The 16218-nt window shown below is 43.1% G+C and overlaps 2 protein-coding genes across 2 annotated transcripts in view; both read left to right on the plus strand.

Annotated features, from left to right (window-relative positions):
• The window catches only part of LOC144512754 (von Willebrand factor D and EGF domain-containing protein), a 36884-nt gene extending 25682 nt beyond the window's left edge, over positions 1-11202 (plus strand). Inside the window, exons 20-33 of the mRNA XM_078243658.1 lie at positions 1328-1810; positions 2173-2343; positions 4048-4406; positions 5104-5602; positions 6056-6151; positions 6258-6353; positions 6858-6953; positions 7062-7157; positions 7843-7938; positions 8074-8169; positions 8567-8662; positions 9301-9396; positions 9603-9700; positions 9981-11202. Of these exons, the coding sequence (XP_078099784.1) occupies positions 1328-1810; positions 2173-2343; positions 4048-4406; positions 5104-5602; positions 6056-6151; positions 6258-6353; positions 6858-6953; positions 7062-7157; positions 7843-7938; positions 8074-8169; positions 8567-8662; positions 9301-9396; positions 9603-9700; positions 9981-10001 (2399 nt within the window). The 3' untranslated portion in view covers positions 10002-11202. The remainder of the gene's footprint in view (positions 1-1327; positions 1811-2172; positions 2344-4047; positions 4407-5103; positions 5603-6055; positions 6152-6257; positions 6354-6857; positions 6954-7061; positions 7158-7842; positions 7939-8073; positions 8170-8566; positions 8663-9300; positions 9397-9602; positions 9701-9980) is intronic.
• Positions 11203-14533: 3331 nt separating this feature from the next.
• On the plus strand, positions 14534-16218 carry LOC144512959 (transcription factor 15). Its single transcript, XM_078243983.1, has 2 exons — positions 14534-15074; positions 16183-16218. The coding sequence occupies exons 1-2, from the start codon at positions 14565-14567 to the stop codon at positions 16216-16218; spliced, it is 546 nt and encodes a 181-aa protein (XP_078100109.1). The 5' UTR covers positions 14534-14564.

Genomic DNA, 16218 nt, shown 5'->3' on the forward strand with positions numbered 1-16218 from the left:
CGCTGTGGTGCACAACACAACGTTCGACGGGGTCATTGTTTTTTGGTGCACGCCAAATAAATGCAGAACTTGTGTATTTAAAGTTAATGCATGGCTTTAACACAAACCTGGGGCTGATGCTCTCCAGTGTTTGCGTTTGTATTGGGACTATCTAGATCACATGTGTCAAACCTGAGGCCCGGGGGCCAAACCCAGCACCTCGCAGACTTTGAACCACTTTTTTCCGACGTTTTTTTGCACTTTTCTACGATTTTTGGCACTTTTTTGACATTATTATTGCTTTTTTCAATGTTTTTTGACACTTTTTCCAGCTTTTTTTGGTGCTTTTTCCAACGGCGTTGTCCATTTTTTCTATGATGGCTAAGTAACTTTTTTGCCGACTTTTTCGGGGCTTTATGAGGCCCAAACTGTACGTGAGAAAGCTATATGAGACATGCAAATATTTGACATTTTCTCTTAAATAAAAGCATTTCAGTAAACTATTCATGCCCTTGATATGATTGTTGTTTTCCAGTCTGGCCCGTAGTGAAGTAGAGTCTGACAGCCCTGAGCTAGATGAAGTGAGTTGTGGCTAAAAAAAATAATCACACCGAGGTGTACGTTTCAAGACATTATCGTCCCTAATGGAACATTTGGCTCACAACAAAGCACACAGCATAAATTACTGTCAGTAATGTATAATTTTGTTGTCATTTTGTTAAAACACACTCATGGCGGACCGGTCCTTGGATTCCCTCATGCTCTTTTGGTTTGTCCTCTGATCTTCAGCAAAGGGGGTGGGGGGGGGGGGTGACCGACCGAATCAAAAACTGAATACAGAAAGGCAAGAAAACCAAACTAGATTCGGGGTAAAAACAGACAAACGCAGCGCCGTTTAAGACGATTAGAACAAGTTAATAAACAGCACAGGTCTCTTTAAAACTGCAAATGCTGCTGAGGTAGTTTTCTAAAGATCAGAAGAAATAAGCTCTGTTTTAGAACTCTTCGAGAATTACTTTGTGACGATGTAATCTGCCTCTGTTGTATTCGATTTAGGCGAGACATGTTTGCCGAGCTAACGCAGGATAAATCAGAGTCAGGTTTGTTTGACCTGCTGTCAGTGTTTCCTGCTACGCACGTGGCTCGTAAAATGTGTTGATAGGCTGCAACTGGTAGTCATGCCTCGTTGAGATCTTTACACAAACTCGTCCCAAAAGTCTCGTCTCATGCTGAGCGTCCGTCTTGTTATTTAAAAACACAACCTTTTGACCCTTCCAGGAGACAAGTGATTCCAGAGCGTCAGATAAAAGGCAAACTAAATAATAATCTGTGTTTTTTCTTCATACAGCAGTTGCCAGGTCAGTCCCTGTCCCCCCCACATCTGCTTCTCGTACGATGGTCTACAAGATACCAGATGTTCTACAGCAGCCACCCCTAGGAAAGACAGACACTTTCCGGAAGACCTCAAGTGGTAGCTCCCTGCAAACGAAGGCTGAGAAGACTATTCCAAGGATTGACCCGAACCGATCACAAACTAAGACCACTACTTGGAGACGGATTCCAGGAATGAGTCTGAACCCGGGGCTCACTCAGGCAGAAACTAACAAGAGCATCACAGCAGTTACACCAATCCTGTACCAAACAAACACTAATGCTTTGAGAAGAAGCCCAGGAATTAAACTTCACCCATCCACGTCTAACATGGACACTTTCAACAACGTCTCAGGAATGACACCGGACCGAGTCAAGCCTGATCAGCCCAAAATCAGAAACACTAATGCCAAGACATCCACTGTAGCCCCACCTTCGGGAAGTGGCGGATCAGCTTCAGGTAAACCCAACGTTTCCAACAATGTCTACCAACTGGATTTTCAGAAGCATGGGTAACTTTATGATAAGGGTACATTAATTATCATGAATTCATGCATTAAAAAGCATGATACCCTTCATGTAGTACTTCATCAACTATCAGATATGTACAAGTATTAAAAGTTTCTCATGCAGGAACAATACGTTAATTAATGCATCGATTAAGGTATTTCAATACTTCATGTAACATAAGGTGTTACCAAAACATGTTTAGAGGAAAATATGATAACAAGAAACTTCCTAATGGACACTTAGAAGGCCCTACTTTGCTTGGCTGCTACAATGATGACATATAGAGCACTGATCACAGTTTGTGTCTCTCAGGATCTGGTCAGTCTCCGGTTGTGAATGTGTCCGCTACGTGTGCTAGCAGGCCCTGCTTCCCCGGGGTTCAATGCATCAACCGCAGGCCGCCACATGTGGGCTACGTCTGCGGCCGTTGCCCGCCGGGCCTTTACGGCAACGGACGGGTCTGCATGAAGAACGCCAAGGCAGGTAAGCGATTCTTTTCTGGGTATTTTATTTCACAGTTTTGTAAGCAACAGCTCTGACACCTACTTGTGACATCTGCAAAAGAAAATATGAATAAAAATAAAACTGTGACAAAATGAGTTTGATGAAAACAGTCAGTCAGTGATGTGAAATCTCTCCAAACATTGTGGTCTACTTTATAGATTTTGTTCTTATTATGTTCTGGTTTCTCTGATGTCGTTTTATATATTTTTCGTGGTTGGAAGGAATGCCATTTATTGCAGCAGATAAATCAAGTTAAATGGCTGGAGACTGCCTTTGGTACTTAGTTTTTTGAGTAGACGTCCGGCCGCAGAGTTACAACAGAAGTTTGCTAAATGCTATTTTCTCACGAGGGGAGCGGAGGGGTTTCTAATTACTCAGAGGAGACACTTTGATTCCAACTGAAATCCCTTTACTGTGGATCGTGTTGGTCTGGAAAGTCACAAGACGGAACAAAATGTTAATGCGGATGAGTCAGTCAGCCTCAAATATGACATGGATTGCTTAAATCAGTTTGCAAAAGGGTTCTGAAGAGCTCTACTAAAAGCAGTACCTGTAAGAACTATTGTCCAACATGCCAGCATTTAAACAGCTTTCTCTTCTTTTCCACTTTTGGCTTTATTATACTATTCTTGCACAACATGTAAGCAGTTTACAACATTAAAGGGTAACGTCGTTTTTTTTTCAACCTGGACCCCATTTTCCTATGTTACTGATGGGAACAAACATCTTTGACATTGGTCCAGTATTAAGCGAGATCGCTGCAGTCTGCAAAACAAGCTACAATGTAAGTTACTGGGCATTATAAAACAGTAAAAAAAACATTGTTATTTTGTTTTCATAAAAGCCACTAGACTCTATGTAAAGAAACAGTAATTTTATCATGATTAAACACACTTCGACAGTCAACAGAAACTAAATAAAACTATGAAAAGCCGTTTTGGTTCGTCTTTCCGCTTTTCCAACAATCACAACTCTAGTTTTGGTTGAAATAAACAAATAATTTACCGATTTACATGTGAAAATGTTCTGGCTCTATAGACGTTAAAAGTATTGTTTATTTAGTGATAGCGATCTTGGGGCCGTTTCTGGTTAAACAAAAAGGAATATACTGTTTGAAAAAAGGTCTATCTCTGTAGGGATCCTATCCATAATGTTGTCAGTCATTTAGAATAATAATCTGAATCTGTCAGCAGCAACAACAGAACTTTTAGTGGATGCTAACTGATGTTGAACATGTGTCCTATAAGGTAACATTACAGCCGGGTTCGCGGCTGCTGCTCACGTTCTCTCTCAATACTGGACCAGTTTCATAGATTTTTGTTCCCATCAGTCACTTAGACACCAAAATATAGGGAAATAGGGTTTGGAAAAAACGTGGTTACCCTTTAACTATGATTAACTATGATACAGATTTACCACTCACTTGCCATTATTCTTAATTCTTGAGCTGACAAACGTTGATTTGCTGGCTTTAATGGCACGTGTTCCTTGCAAATATCAGCTGTAGATTGCTACCTAATGAAGCTACATGTTAGCTCCATGAGTTGACAGAAAACACTGTCTTTCGCTGACTTTTTAATGTTTCTAGCTGACTTGTATTTTAATGGTGAACCTTGAAAATTTTAAAACTCCAAACTAGTTAATTTGCCTGAGTCACTGATGTCACTTCTCGTCTTTCCTCAGCATCCAATCACCTTCCTCAGCAGCAAACTGTTGGCAAGACCGGCCGCTCCCCGCAAGGAAGCAGTGGCAAAGTCTCACAGCTGCACCTGCCCAACCTGCCCACCAGGCACGGCATCAAACACCTGTCCTGGTCCGTCACCAGAGCCAACCAAGAGAATGCTCCACGCCAGGTTCCCGCTTCAGGGAGGGGAGGCGGGACAGAGAGGAGAGAGGCGGTTACTGTTGCTTCAAGAGATGTTTCCAGAACATCAGTCGGCGCCCTCCACAGTGGCGGCCTCAGATCAGACGCCAGGACGTACACCATATCTAGCACAACTATCTCAGAGAAGGTTCTGGTGTCCAGTGCGATGGTCTCCAAGGTAACTTGGCCATTTTTCTACCGTTTTTGATGTATAGGTGACATGAATCAGAGCTAAAGTCCAAGTTAAGTGTCAAGTCTCTGAGCTAGAATCCAAGTTGAGTCTCTGAGTTAGAGTCTAACGTTAATAATTATTGCAGCGGCAACCAGTGGGACGTAAATGATTACGTAAATCGACTACCACAAGTTTGACATAGCCTACAAACAAACGCTCAATTATCTTTTTTACTAACATCTAGCAAACGAACGATGGATGGCCAATGCTGAGGTAAACATGTTTGCTAACCAATCAGTGTGTGTTTTCAGGTTGATCCAGAATCCTTTATCTTGATTCCACATATTTTGCATTCTTTTGTTAGGGTCTAGTTGTCTGAAGTTTTTAAAGCCAAAGCTTCTGATGAACAGCACAGCAGCTGTCAGTGCGTTGACATGTTTGTTGTCCTCTCTCACGTGTGGCCGCGTACATTACGTGTTCCGTAGGAAGGTTATAGTTTACGAAGCAAGGGGAATAACAGTCAGCTCATCAGACGTTTCCTAAAAAATAAAGATTTGTTCACAAGTCCCGCATCTCGAGTCCGAGTCTGAAGTCTTAAGTCAAGTCTGACGTCGCTGTGTGTGAGACTCAAGTCCGAGTCCCAAACTCAGAATCTCTGACATGAACGTCTAACCACCTTCATTCTATGATTGTCTCCCATCAGTCTGAAGCAGCATCGACTGGTGCCACATCTGCGAAGGTAACACCGCGCGCTCCTCACCTATCTACTCAGTCTGGTAAGGTAACGCGGTCCAAACAGCCAACCCAGCCCCAGCCGCAGCTCAAACATCTGGCATCCACCCAAACTAAACCCTGGACCCCTGCCAGACCTGCCTCCCCCCTGACAGCGGGCCTCACCGCTCTGTCGTACTCGCTGTCTGAGTCAGAGTTCTCTGCAGATGGAGATGAGGCGGAGCCTGGATCTGAAGGCCCAGAGGTGCTGGCGTTCACAATGCCTGGCAAGACGGTGAACAGCTCCCCACTACAAAGAGCCCCCTCCATCCAGCCAGGGGTTAGGAGTGGAGCGACGGCCGACAACCATGTGAAGACCTGCGCCGACCGGCCATGTTTCCCCGGCGTCCCGTGTGAACCAGCCTGGGATGAGGGGTTCCGCTGTGGCAGGTGTCCCGTAGGATACACCGGAGACGGACGAGCCTGTCGAGGTAATGCTCGTGTAATGGTCATCATTCACAACTGGTGAAGCTGAGGAGGAGCTGGGCTCGATGTCCTGGACTGACCCCGGACACTTACTAAGGGTCATCTGGGTTTTTCATTCCCAACGTTTTTTATTGATGTTTTTCCGATTTTACTGGCGTTTTTTCACCTTTGGCGTTTTATCCATTTGTCCATTCGTTGTTGCCTTTCTTTGACATTTGTATCCCCTTTTTAACGTTTTTGTCGCCTTTATTAATACTTGGTTGATTTTTCAAAGTTGTTATGTTTTGTTTCGAACATTTTCTTCTTTTGTCCAAGCATATGTCGCCTTATTTCCGACATTTTTGTCACCTTTTTTATAGTTTTTGTGGCTTTTATCTAAGTTTTTGTCACCTTTGTCAACGTTTTTGTTGCTTTTTGCATTCAAACAGGTTAAACGTCTCCACTGTTTGTCTTTCAAGCTGTTTGCAGGCATACGTGTGGTCGGAACATGGAGTGTGCCGCGCCCAACACGTGCCGCTGCAGACCAGGCTACACTGGAGTTGAATGCCAGACAGGTAAACAAATAAAAGACTGGTGTAATCATATTAGATATTATTTCTCTGTATTTATTTATTTATTTGTTTTTGTATTGTTATTGTTTGTTGATCTGTATTTTCTTAGCAATCTGTGAGCCGGATTGTATGAACGGAGGTGTTTGCGTTGCGCCCGCCGTGTGTCGCTGTCTCGGAGGGTTTCACGGAGAAACCTGTCAGAAAGGTAACGCTCGCCTCCTTTTTATTTATTTATAGTGTCAAATCAAAACAGAAGTTAGCTCAGTACACTTGACCACACTCTATAATTTACAGAGACCCAACAACTCACCCCCAAGAGCAAACATTTGGTGCGACAGAGGCAAAGAGAAAAACTTACTTTAAACAGATAGAACCCTCGGACAGAACCTGGCTGGTGGTGGGCGGCCATCTGACGCGACTGTTAAGGGAGAGATACAGAAATATGATTCATTATTAAGATAGCAATTGGTTCCCAGTTAATCCAGTCACAGATGTCTTTAGCACACTGGTTTTTACCATCAGTAACGTCTATAAACGTCTGTATCTTCCCATAGTAATAGAAATACACAGGGAAGAAACTTCTTCAATCTGTCACGGTAGAAACTAAATCAAGTAAAGATTATAAACAATTACATTTCACAAAGATATAAGTATTGAATAGCTATGGAGCATTTAGAAATGATAGAACTAATGAAATGCATCTGTGCAGCTCTGTGCAGGTTCCCATGTGAAAACGGAGGCACCTGTGTGGGACTGCACACCTGTTCGTGTCCGTACGGGTTTGTTGGCCCTCGATGTGAGACCAGTGAGTTCAGTTACTGGCATCTACTGTTTTTTTTTATAATCACTTCCATTTTCTTTGCTCTTAACTATCATGTTTGTGATGATTGTTTGTTATTGTTGTTGATCGTAGTGGTGTGCGGCCGCCACTGTCACAACGGAGGCCAGTGTGTCTCTCCAGACGAGTGCCGGTGTCCGACAGGCTGGACCGGGCCGTCCTGTGAGACTGGTGAGTGGGTTTCAGTGTGTGTGTGTGTGTGTGTGTGTGTGTGTGTGTGTGTGTATATAGGTGTAGATTTCTGGGGGGATGCAGGGTATATGTCCCTCCCTAAATTTAGAAGAGGTAGATTTGTCCCCCTAACAAATATGACAGACAACTCACTCCCTGCTCACAGGGCTCAAAACATGTACCCCTCTTACCTCTAAATGTGTTTCCCAACGATTTCAGACACCCCTGTGCTGGACCGACCATCCTTACCTTGCAGCGTACTGAAAATGCAGAAAGTTTGAAACAGTACAGGAGAATAATAATAATAATTTCCTTTTATATTTAGACATTTGCGCCATACATTGATGCAGAAAAGGCAGAAATTGTTGCAGAAGAATTCACCAGAATGCCGGAAAATGACGTGTTTGACACTCAAATGTTTCTGGGTGCCCCCCCCCCAATGTGGAAACAAAACCTACGCCCTGTGTGTGTGTGTATGCATGTGCGTGTGCGTGCGCGTGTGTGTGTGAGCTTGCCTGTGTGCGGACGTGTGTGCATGTGCGTGCGTGTGGTATGCATGCATGTGTGTGGTATGTGTGTGTGCGAGCTTGCCTATGCGTGTGTGCGTGTGTGTGAGCTTGCCTGTGTGCCTGCTTGCGTGTGTGAACTGACCTCTCAATGCTGATGCTCTCGTCTCTCTCTCCAGCTCTCTGCTCGCCCGTGTGTCTCAACGGAGGTTGGTGTGTTCGGCCCAATACTTGCGAGTGTCCTCACGGTTTCTACGGCCCGCAGTGTCAGAACGGTACACTTACATCGATCAATCAACAAGTCAATCAGTAGTTCCACCATTCTTTGAGTTGTTCTCAAGTCACATTACCAAGGTGTAGTTTAAAAGAAGTTGGGATCACTAACTTGTTCTTGATTGTTTGTCCTCCAGCTTTCTGCAGTCCTCCCTGTAAGAACGGCGGCCTGTGTATAAGAAACAACGTGTGCTCCTGTCTGCAAGGATACATCGGGAGGCGATGCGAGAGAAGTCAGTTTTTCTTCCTCATCATCTTTCTCCTCGTCACTTGTTTGTCAAATGTATTTCCATCACTAATGACCGTTTAATCCTCTTATTTCTCCTTCCTCCGTCTGTCCACAAACATACACAAACATACATTGACTACAAAGACGCAAAACCATCACAAAGAGACGCTATATGATGTACATATGTGTGCCCAGGGGCCCATTGTCTCATAATGTGTCCATGATCAAATCAATACATGAATGAGACCATTCTTAGAAATAGTAGCTGTTGGCACACACTTCCCTGGGTCAAAGTTCACTCACATCCAACTGAGATCAACTCACAACAGGAAGTGAATGCGTCTGATGGTTGGTTATTTCGTCCTGTGATGTTGTTCTTCATCCCTTCTCTGTGTCTGCAGGCGTGTGTGAGCCCGTGTGTATGAACGGCGGCAGGTGTGTTGCTCCAGATGTTTGCGATTGTCCGTCAGGTTGGCGAGGAAAGAGCTGCGATAAACGTGAGTGCTACAAGAATCAGATCCGTAACAGACAGAGGTTCTCGTCCCCCTCTGGGCCAACCGCTTGGATCCCATGATGCATCAGTGTCAGTACCTGAAAACCTCAGATTACCTGTCTCTACCTCTCTGTGCTATCCCAAATCGACATCAAAACTTGCTTTTGAATCATGAAGTCTGTCTGTCCAGAATCAAACGATATAATGCAAAACAATACATGTTGGCCCCCCTAGTTTGTTTTTTTAAACCCTTTTTGGCGCTTTTTTCTATGATGGCTGAGGAACTTTTTGCAGACTTTTTGGCGGCTCTATGTCGACCAAACTGTAAGTGAGAAGACTTAATGAGACATGCAGTAATACAGTCAGAGATATTTTGACTTTTTCCCTTCAAATGAAAGCATGTCAACAAACGAAACATGTCTGGCCCTTAGAGAAGTTGAGTTTGACACCCCAAAACTACAAACAATTATACACAAAACAGGATGTAGAAAAGCTGCAAAAACGAGTGGCAAAAAAGCGGCAAAAACATTGAAAACAATTAGATAAAAATAAAAAGTCAAAAGCGCCTTGTTTTTTAGCGCCGTATACTTTTTCTTGGCTGTGACGGTGTCCTGACGCGTTGCGTGTTGTGTCGCCTCCCAGCCAGCTGTCTGCAGACGTGTCTGAACGGAGGCGAGTGTGTGGGAGCCAACGCCTGCCGCTGCGCCGCAGGATGGCGTGGCACGCTGTGTCACATCCGTGAGTATCGGATTGGATTGTATTACTCTTCCTGGTGTCCACACAAAACATTAAACATGAAACACTTTCAGACAAAACAGCCACGTGAAAAGTAGAACTAACAATGTTCTTTCTCGCAAACATAACTATACATATTCCTCTTCATATACACTTATATATGAATAACTGTACCTTCCAGGAGTTTAGTTTCTGTGTTTGTGTCTCAGCTCACTGTGAACAGAAGTGTCTCTACGGCAGCCGGTGCGTCCGGCCCAACGTCTGCGCCTGCCGGAGCGGATCCTCCGCCGATCTCTGCTCCAGGAGGGTGAGAACAACTGAAACACGGAGCTCAACATTTAGGAAGGAATGCATTTTTACATTTATTTCCCCATTTGTTGAAAACGGCGAAAACAAAAACATCGACAAAAATGTATACGTTGACAAAAACGGCGGGACAAAACGGTCAAAATCAACAAAAATGTCGGGAAAACGAGTTCAAAAAGCAATAAAAACGTCAAATAAATCCATAAAAACGTTGACATTTTTCCTTGTTGCTTCTCGGTGTGCTTCTGTGTCAGTCATCCTAAAAGCTTGTTGTTTTTCAGCTCCCTATCCCCCGAGGCTGAGACCTGACCAACAGCCGGAGTTCAATCCGCGCCGATAATAAAACCATCCGATGAAACGGAGCGTCGTCAGAAGAAAAGCCCAAAATGTCTCTCCACTGGGAAATAAAAGTCTCTCTGAGACTATCTCGCCTTGAACTTGACAGAGATAAAGACGTCCACAATGCTGCTTTCTCCAGACTCCTACATAACGTTATCAGAGTCTGTGGCAGCATTTTCTCTTCTTCCAAACACCTGGGTCATGATCAGGACGTTACAAGCAGCTATTCCATGCAGTGGTCAGGCTAATCATTTCAAAACTGCAGTTGGGGAGAGTTTTTAACTGGAAATGCCATCATGTTCAGGTTCAAACTACAAACCTTTGTATAACTATTTATTTATTTGGTTGTTTTATATTGTCGCATATTTCTTGTTGTATACTGTGTCTTAAAGGGTAACTTCAGGTTGTTGTTTTTTTCAACCTGGACCCTATGTTCCCATATTGTTGTGTGTAAGTGACTGATCTTTAGAGCAACAATCTTTGAAATTGGTCCAGTATTAAGTGAGAACGCTGTAAACGGCAGCTGTAATGTAAACCTACAGGACTAATGTTCAGCAGCAGTTAGTAACAAGCTGTAATGTTACCCTACAGGACTAATGTTCAGCATCAGTCAGAGTCCACTAAAAGTTCTGTTGTTGCTGCTGACAGTCTCAGATTATTATTCTAAGTGTCTGACAACATTATGAAAGGATCCCTACAGAGCTAGACCTTTTAGTTAAAGAGTAAGATCCTTTTAGTTTAACATGAAACAGCCCCGAAATCACCATCATCAAACTACACCAGACTCCATGTAAATAATCAGGACTTTTAGCGTGTATAGAGCCAGCATATCTCCACCAGACTCCATGTAAATAATCAGGACTTTTAGCGTGTATAGAGCCAGCATATTTCCACCAGACTCCATGTAAATAATCAGTACTTTTAGCGTGTATAGAGCCAGCATATTTCCACATGTAAATGGGTGAATTTCGGGTTTATTTCAACCAAACCAGAGTGTTGATTGTTGGAACAGTGGAAAGATGAACCAAGACGGCTTTTGATAGTTTGATTTAGTTTCTGTCCACTTTGAATTAAGTGTGTTTTACGATGATAAAAGTGCTGATTATTTACATGGAGTCTGGTGGGTTTAGGGATCACAATTTCGCGGATGTTTTTATGTTTAAAAAAAGGATCTTACTCTTTAACTAAAAGGTCTATCTCTGTAGGGATCCATAACGTTGTCAGACACTTAGAATAATAATCGGAGTCTAATGTACGCACGGATGTAAATTGAAGATGTGCAGTTGCCCAATAAGTTACAGTGTAGCTTGTTTTGTCTCGTTTAATACTGGACCAATGTCAAAGATTGTTGTTCCCATCAGTCAGAAGACATAGGGTCCAGGTTGAAAAAAAAACAAAGTTACCCTTTAACCACTGTATAACCAATGTTATTTCCTAATAAAGAATTGCTATTTGGTTATTTTGTAAGAAAACAAATAAAGATCCTTTAAAAAGAAAAGGTATTCATTTCGTCAGATGTTTTCTATGACCATTAACCAGCTAGGTTTGTTGTTTATGAAGCTTTGCAGTATTTGTGTTTTTTTTGCTGCCTCGCCAACCAGGACTCTGAAAAAGTTCCCCGTTTGAGACTATATCATGTTTTTGTCTTCTAAATTGCTCACTGTGTCAGATTTTATGTTTCACCATTTTTTGACATTTTAGAGACCAAGCAACTAATCCATTCATCCAAAACATAATCCAGACATTAATCTACAATGAAAATAATTGGTAGTTGCAGCACTAGGTTTGGGCTGAGCCCCAGATGTTTACAACACCTGGCTCCGCCCCTGTTTATGAAATGCTTTTAGTTGACTGAGTTTCTAGAGAACTAAAGAAGCATTTGACTTTGCTACAGGGGCAAGACAAGTTCACGGCCGACGGGTCAGGGCCACAGGGGCGCAGAGGAAATGCGGATTAAAAGATTAGTGAGGCTGCATTAGCTCCAGACCAATTAGGATTCCTCTCCGCCAGCCTCTCCCTGACTCCTGGCTCTGCACGGCCCAACACCAGAGAGCCGGCTGACTTTTTACAACAGATTAGGATGAAGCTGACCCTTGATAACATAACTGTTATAGGCAACAAAAACACACACACACACACACACACACTGACTAGTTATTAGTAAGACACAGTGTGTCACTAGACTGGTTTGTAACATTAACTTAATCAGCTGAGTGTGAGAGGGAAAAATTATTTAAATCTGTGCGAAATCTTTAATTGAAGTTAGAATGTTCCGAGTTGTTGGGAATTTTCTTATCGTTCTTTATTTTTCTACTTTTATTTTTACATTTCAATGATCTTTTTTATACCACACCTTTGGTCAGCTTAAGCTGTTTAAATGTGCTCTAGAAATAAACTTTACTTACTTACTTAAAAGTCATCCTTACAAATTTGAAAGCTACCCTGGCTGTGAGCCAATCAGGTTCTCTCCTGTGTCTGGCTGTGGCTGGGAGCCAATCAGGTTCTCTCCTGTGTCTGGCTGTGGCTGGGAGCCAATCAGGTTCTCTCCTGTGTCTGGCTGTGGCTGGGAGCCAATCAGGTTCTCTCCTGTGTCTGGCTATGTCGTTTTGAATGAGCTCAAGTTAATTGAGGTTTTGTTGTGAGACGCTTGAGATGAAATGATGTATGACTGTTTCTACATTTTTGGCTGATAAAAATGACCTAATTTATGAAACTAAGTAGCCCAATGACTTTATATAGTAGTATCTTATCTGAAATAATAAATCATAATGTATTTGTTGATCATAGTTTGTATTATTAATCTTAATGTGTAAAGTAACTAGTAACTAAAGCTGGAACAGATGAATGTAGTGGAGTAAAAAGTACAATATTTCTCTCTGAAATGTAGCGGAGTAGAAGTAGAAAGTGGCATGAAAAGAAAAGACTCACGTACCTCAACATTTGGACTGAAGTACAGCATGGAGTACATGTACTTACATTCCACCACTGTGAAAACATCTCATGTCTTCAATACCTTGGAAGAACACAAACCTTTTTAGAAATGATCATTAGTTTACTGCCCTCTGGTGGCAACAATAATAACAACAATAATAACAACAATAATACCGACAATAATACCAACAATAATAACGACAATAATACCGACAATAATACCAACAATAATAACGACAATAATACCGACAATAATACCGACAATAATACCAACAATAATAACAATAATACCAACAATAATAACAACAATAATAACAACAATAATAACAACAATAATACCAACAATAATAACAACAATAATAACAACAATAATACCAACAATAATAACAATAATACCAACAATAATACCAACAATAATACCAACAATAATACCAACAATAATAACAACAATAATACCAACAATAATAACAATAATAACAACAATAATAACAATAATAACAACAATAATACCAACAATAATACCAACAATAATACCAACAATAATAACAACAATAATACCAACAATAATAACAATGTGAAGAATAAAGAATACAAATCAACAGGTTTTATTTGACATCAAGGTCGCTCCGAGCTTTTACTCCCCAGAGGTGGAAAGAGTACAAACATATTCTCCGCAACAGTACCATTAAAAGTACTATTACTTTGATGAACTTTTAATGAAGTACAGGTAAAATTACCGGTATAAAAACATACTCAACTGAAGGTAAAAGGTAGCTCATTTAAAATGTACTCAGAGTAAAAGTCCCTAAGTAACTGTTTGTGATTTGATAAGGGCACCGATGATCGACTGACAGACAGACAGAGTAACGCGAGTAATTGTAATTTGTTACTTTCCACCTCTGTTGCCCACCCTCACACGGCATCCACGTTCATAGATATTTTTACCCCCCCCCCAAAGATGGCGTCCATCCTGGCAGACAGAGTCAGGACGGGACATATGAGGTGCCGTTTAGGCCATATATCAAGAATGCATGCACATACTCTTTTTAACACACGCACACACACACACACACACACACACACACACACACACACACACACACACACACACACACAGTCACACAAAGCACGCACGCAAACACCCAAACACACAGAAAGCAGCAGGCACGCAGGCACACACACACACACACACACACACACACACACACACACAGAAAGCACACGCGCGTGCACGCACACACACACACACACACACACACAGTCACACAAAAAAAAAACTTAAAAAAACGCTGGTTGTTACCCCTCCATCCCCTCCCCCGTAAATTACACCTGTGGTGCAGCCTAATTTAAACCTGTATCCTGCAGACCACAACAGGTGCGCCCCCCCTCCCCCTCCCTTTAGGCTCCACCTGTCTCCCCTCCTCCGCGAGGGTTATTGACCCAGAAAGCAGCCGTCATCCAGTAGCAGTGGTATGCCGGCCAGCACTCACCCCCCCCGGTCACCGGATCGGCGGCAGCTGCTCGGTCCCGGAGCTATTTTCACCCCCTGGACAGAGTGATGCAGAGCAGCCCCAGTCAGACCCGCGGAGAGCAGCATGAAGTCCGCAGGCACCGACGGCTTCTTCCCCTCTGATCCGGACGACCTGGACAGCGGCGGCGGCAGCGACAGCTCCTACGGGAAGTCCACCGGCGACGGCAGCCCGCGCGGAGAACCAGAGGCGGGGGGAGGCGGCGGCGGTGGTTCCCGCGCCGCAGCGCTCCGGCGGAGGAAACGGCGGAGACGCAGCAGCGACGGAGACGCAGGCGTGAGCAAACAGAGGCAGGCGGCGAACGCGCGGGAGCGGGACCGGACGCACAGCGTTAACACGGCGTTCACGGCGCTGCGCACGCTCATCCCCACCGAGCCCGCGGACCGGAAGCTCTCCAAGATAGAGACGCTGCGCCTGGCCTCCAGCTACATCTCGCACCTGGCCAACGTGCTGCTGCTGGGGGAGGCGTGCCGGGACGGACAGCCCTGCCTCGGGTACCAGAGCGAGCGGCGCGGCGCCCCGGCGCACGCGCTGCGGCCCATCTGCACCTTCTGTCTCAGCAATCAGAGGAAATTGGTAAGCCGGTACAAACCGTAAAATGCACTTTTCCACTTGCCAAACTTTCCACTCAGCCTCAAAATGACTAGATTGTATTAAAAAGTCTTATATCTGACAGATTATAGCCCACCTAGAACTTACTACCTGCTGAAATACCACTGTAAAGGAGCAGTACAACTTATAAAATGCACTTTTCCACTTGCCAAGTGTCTTAGTCCCTTAAAGGCTATTTTTGCCTCAACATTACTTTGATTTCAGTAATAAGTCTAAGTCTTATATCTGACAGAGTATAGCTAGAACCACTTTCTTAATGTTGAAATACCTTTTTAAAGGCCCAAAGCATCCAGTAACAGAGTTTTCCGAGTGCTAATGTGTGATTCAGATATATAAAGAGCTTTAACAATCTGATTTTGGCGGATGGTTTAAAGATGATTGGGGTTGCCCACAGTGGCACCTGTTTCTCTAGTGATTGACAACACAACATGAAAACAGGCTGTGGCACCTTCAAAAGGTTTAAAATAAGTGCTTGACTCAGTTACAGCGACTCCTCTTCTGCACATCGGATCTAAACTCAGGGTTTGTTTAAAACTACTAAAAGCCCATTGTTCCCTAAAATTAAACTACTAAAAGTTCATTTCTTTTGTTTATTCAGATCGAAAGAGTTTGGGTTTTAGAGTTCCAAAATATTACAAAATCAGACTTTAAATAACTGAAATCAGGGGCTGAAGTAGAAGCCCGTAAGTGTTGTTTGATGCTTTTCACCAAGTCGAGACTTTTAAATACCGTTGAAGATCATTAGGAATGAAATGTAAGACCTATATCGAAACATATCACACATGTAGGCCATCGAAACAACAACAACAAAGATGTCGGAGTCCGGAAACAATTGTCTGAAACTATTTCCCTGATATCATTTACATTATAGGACTGGTTTTAGATTCTATTTGGACTACAAAAGAAAGAACTACAACAAATAAAATAAAAACAAAGCGCTGCAGAAACATTTAAACTAGAGGTAGCGTTTCAGACCTAGAACACAATACTTTTTATTTACATATTTGAGACTTTTTTAGACTCTCCAGACAAGCAGAGCCCCAGTTTGACTCATGTGTGTTTGCCTCTGCAGCTCCGAGACGGGGGGAAACACTCGGCCGCTGTGTGA

Source organism: Sander vitreus, chromosome 24 (assembly GCF_031162955.1).
Source record: "Sander vitreus isolate 19-12246 chromosome 24, sanVit1, whole genome shotgun sequence".
NCBI lineage: Eukaryota > Metazoa > Chordata > Actinopteri > Perciformes > Percidae > Sander > Sander vitreus.

Excerpts from the sequence above, each read along its gene's own strand:
- LOC144512959 (XM_078243983.1), top strand. The coding sequence starts at position 14,565 with ATGAAGTCCGCAGGCACCGACGGCTTCTTCCCCTCTGATCCGGACGAC. Across the intron at positions 15,075-16,182 it reads TCAGCAATCAGAGGAAATTG|CTCCGAGACGGGGGGAAACA; the intron begins GTAAGCCGGTAC and ends TTGCCTCTGCAG.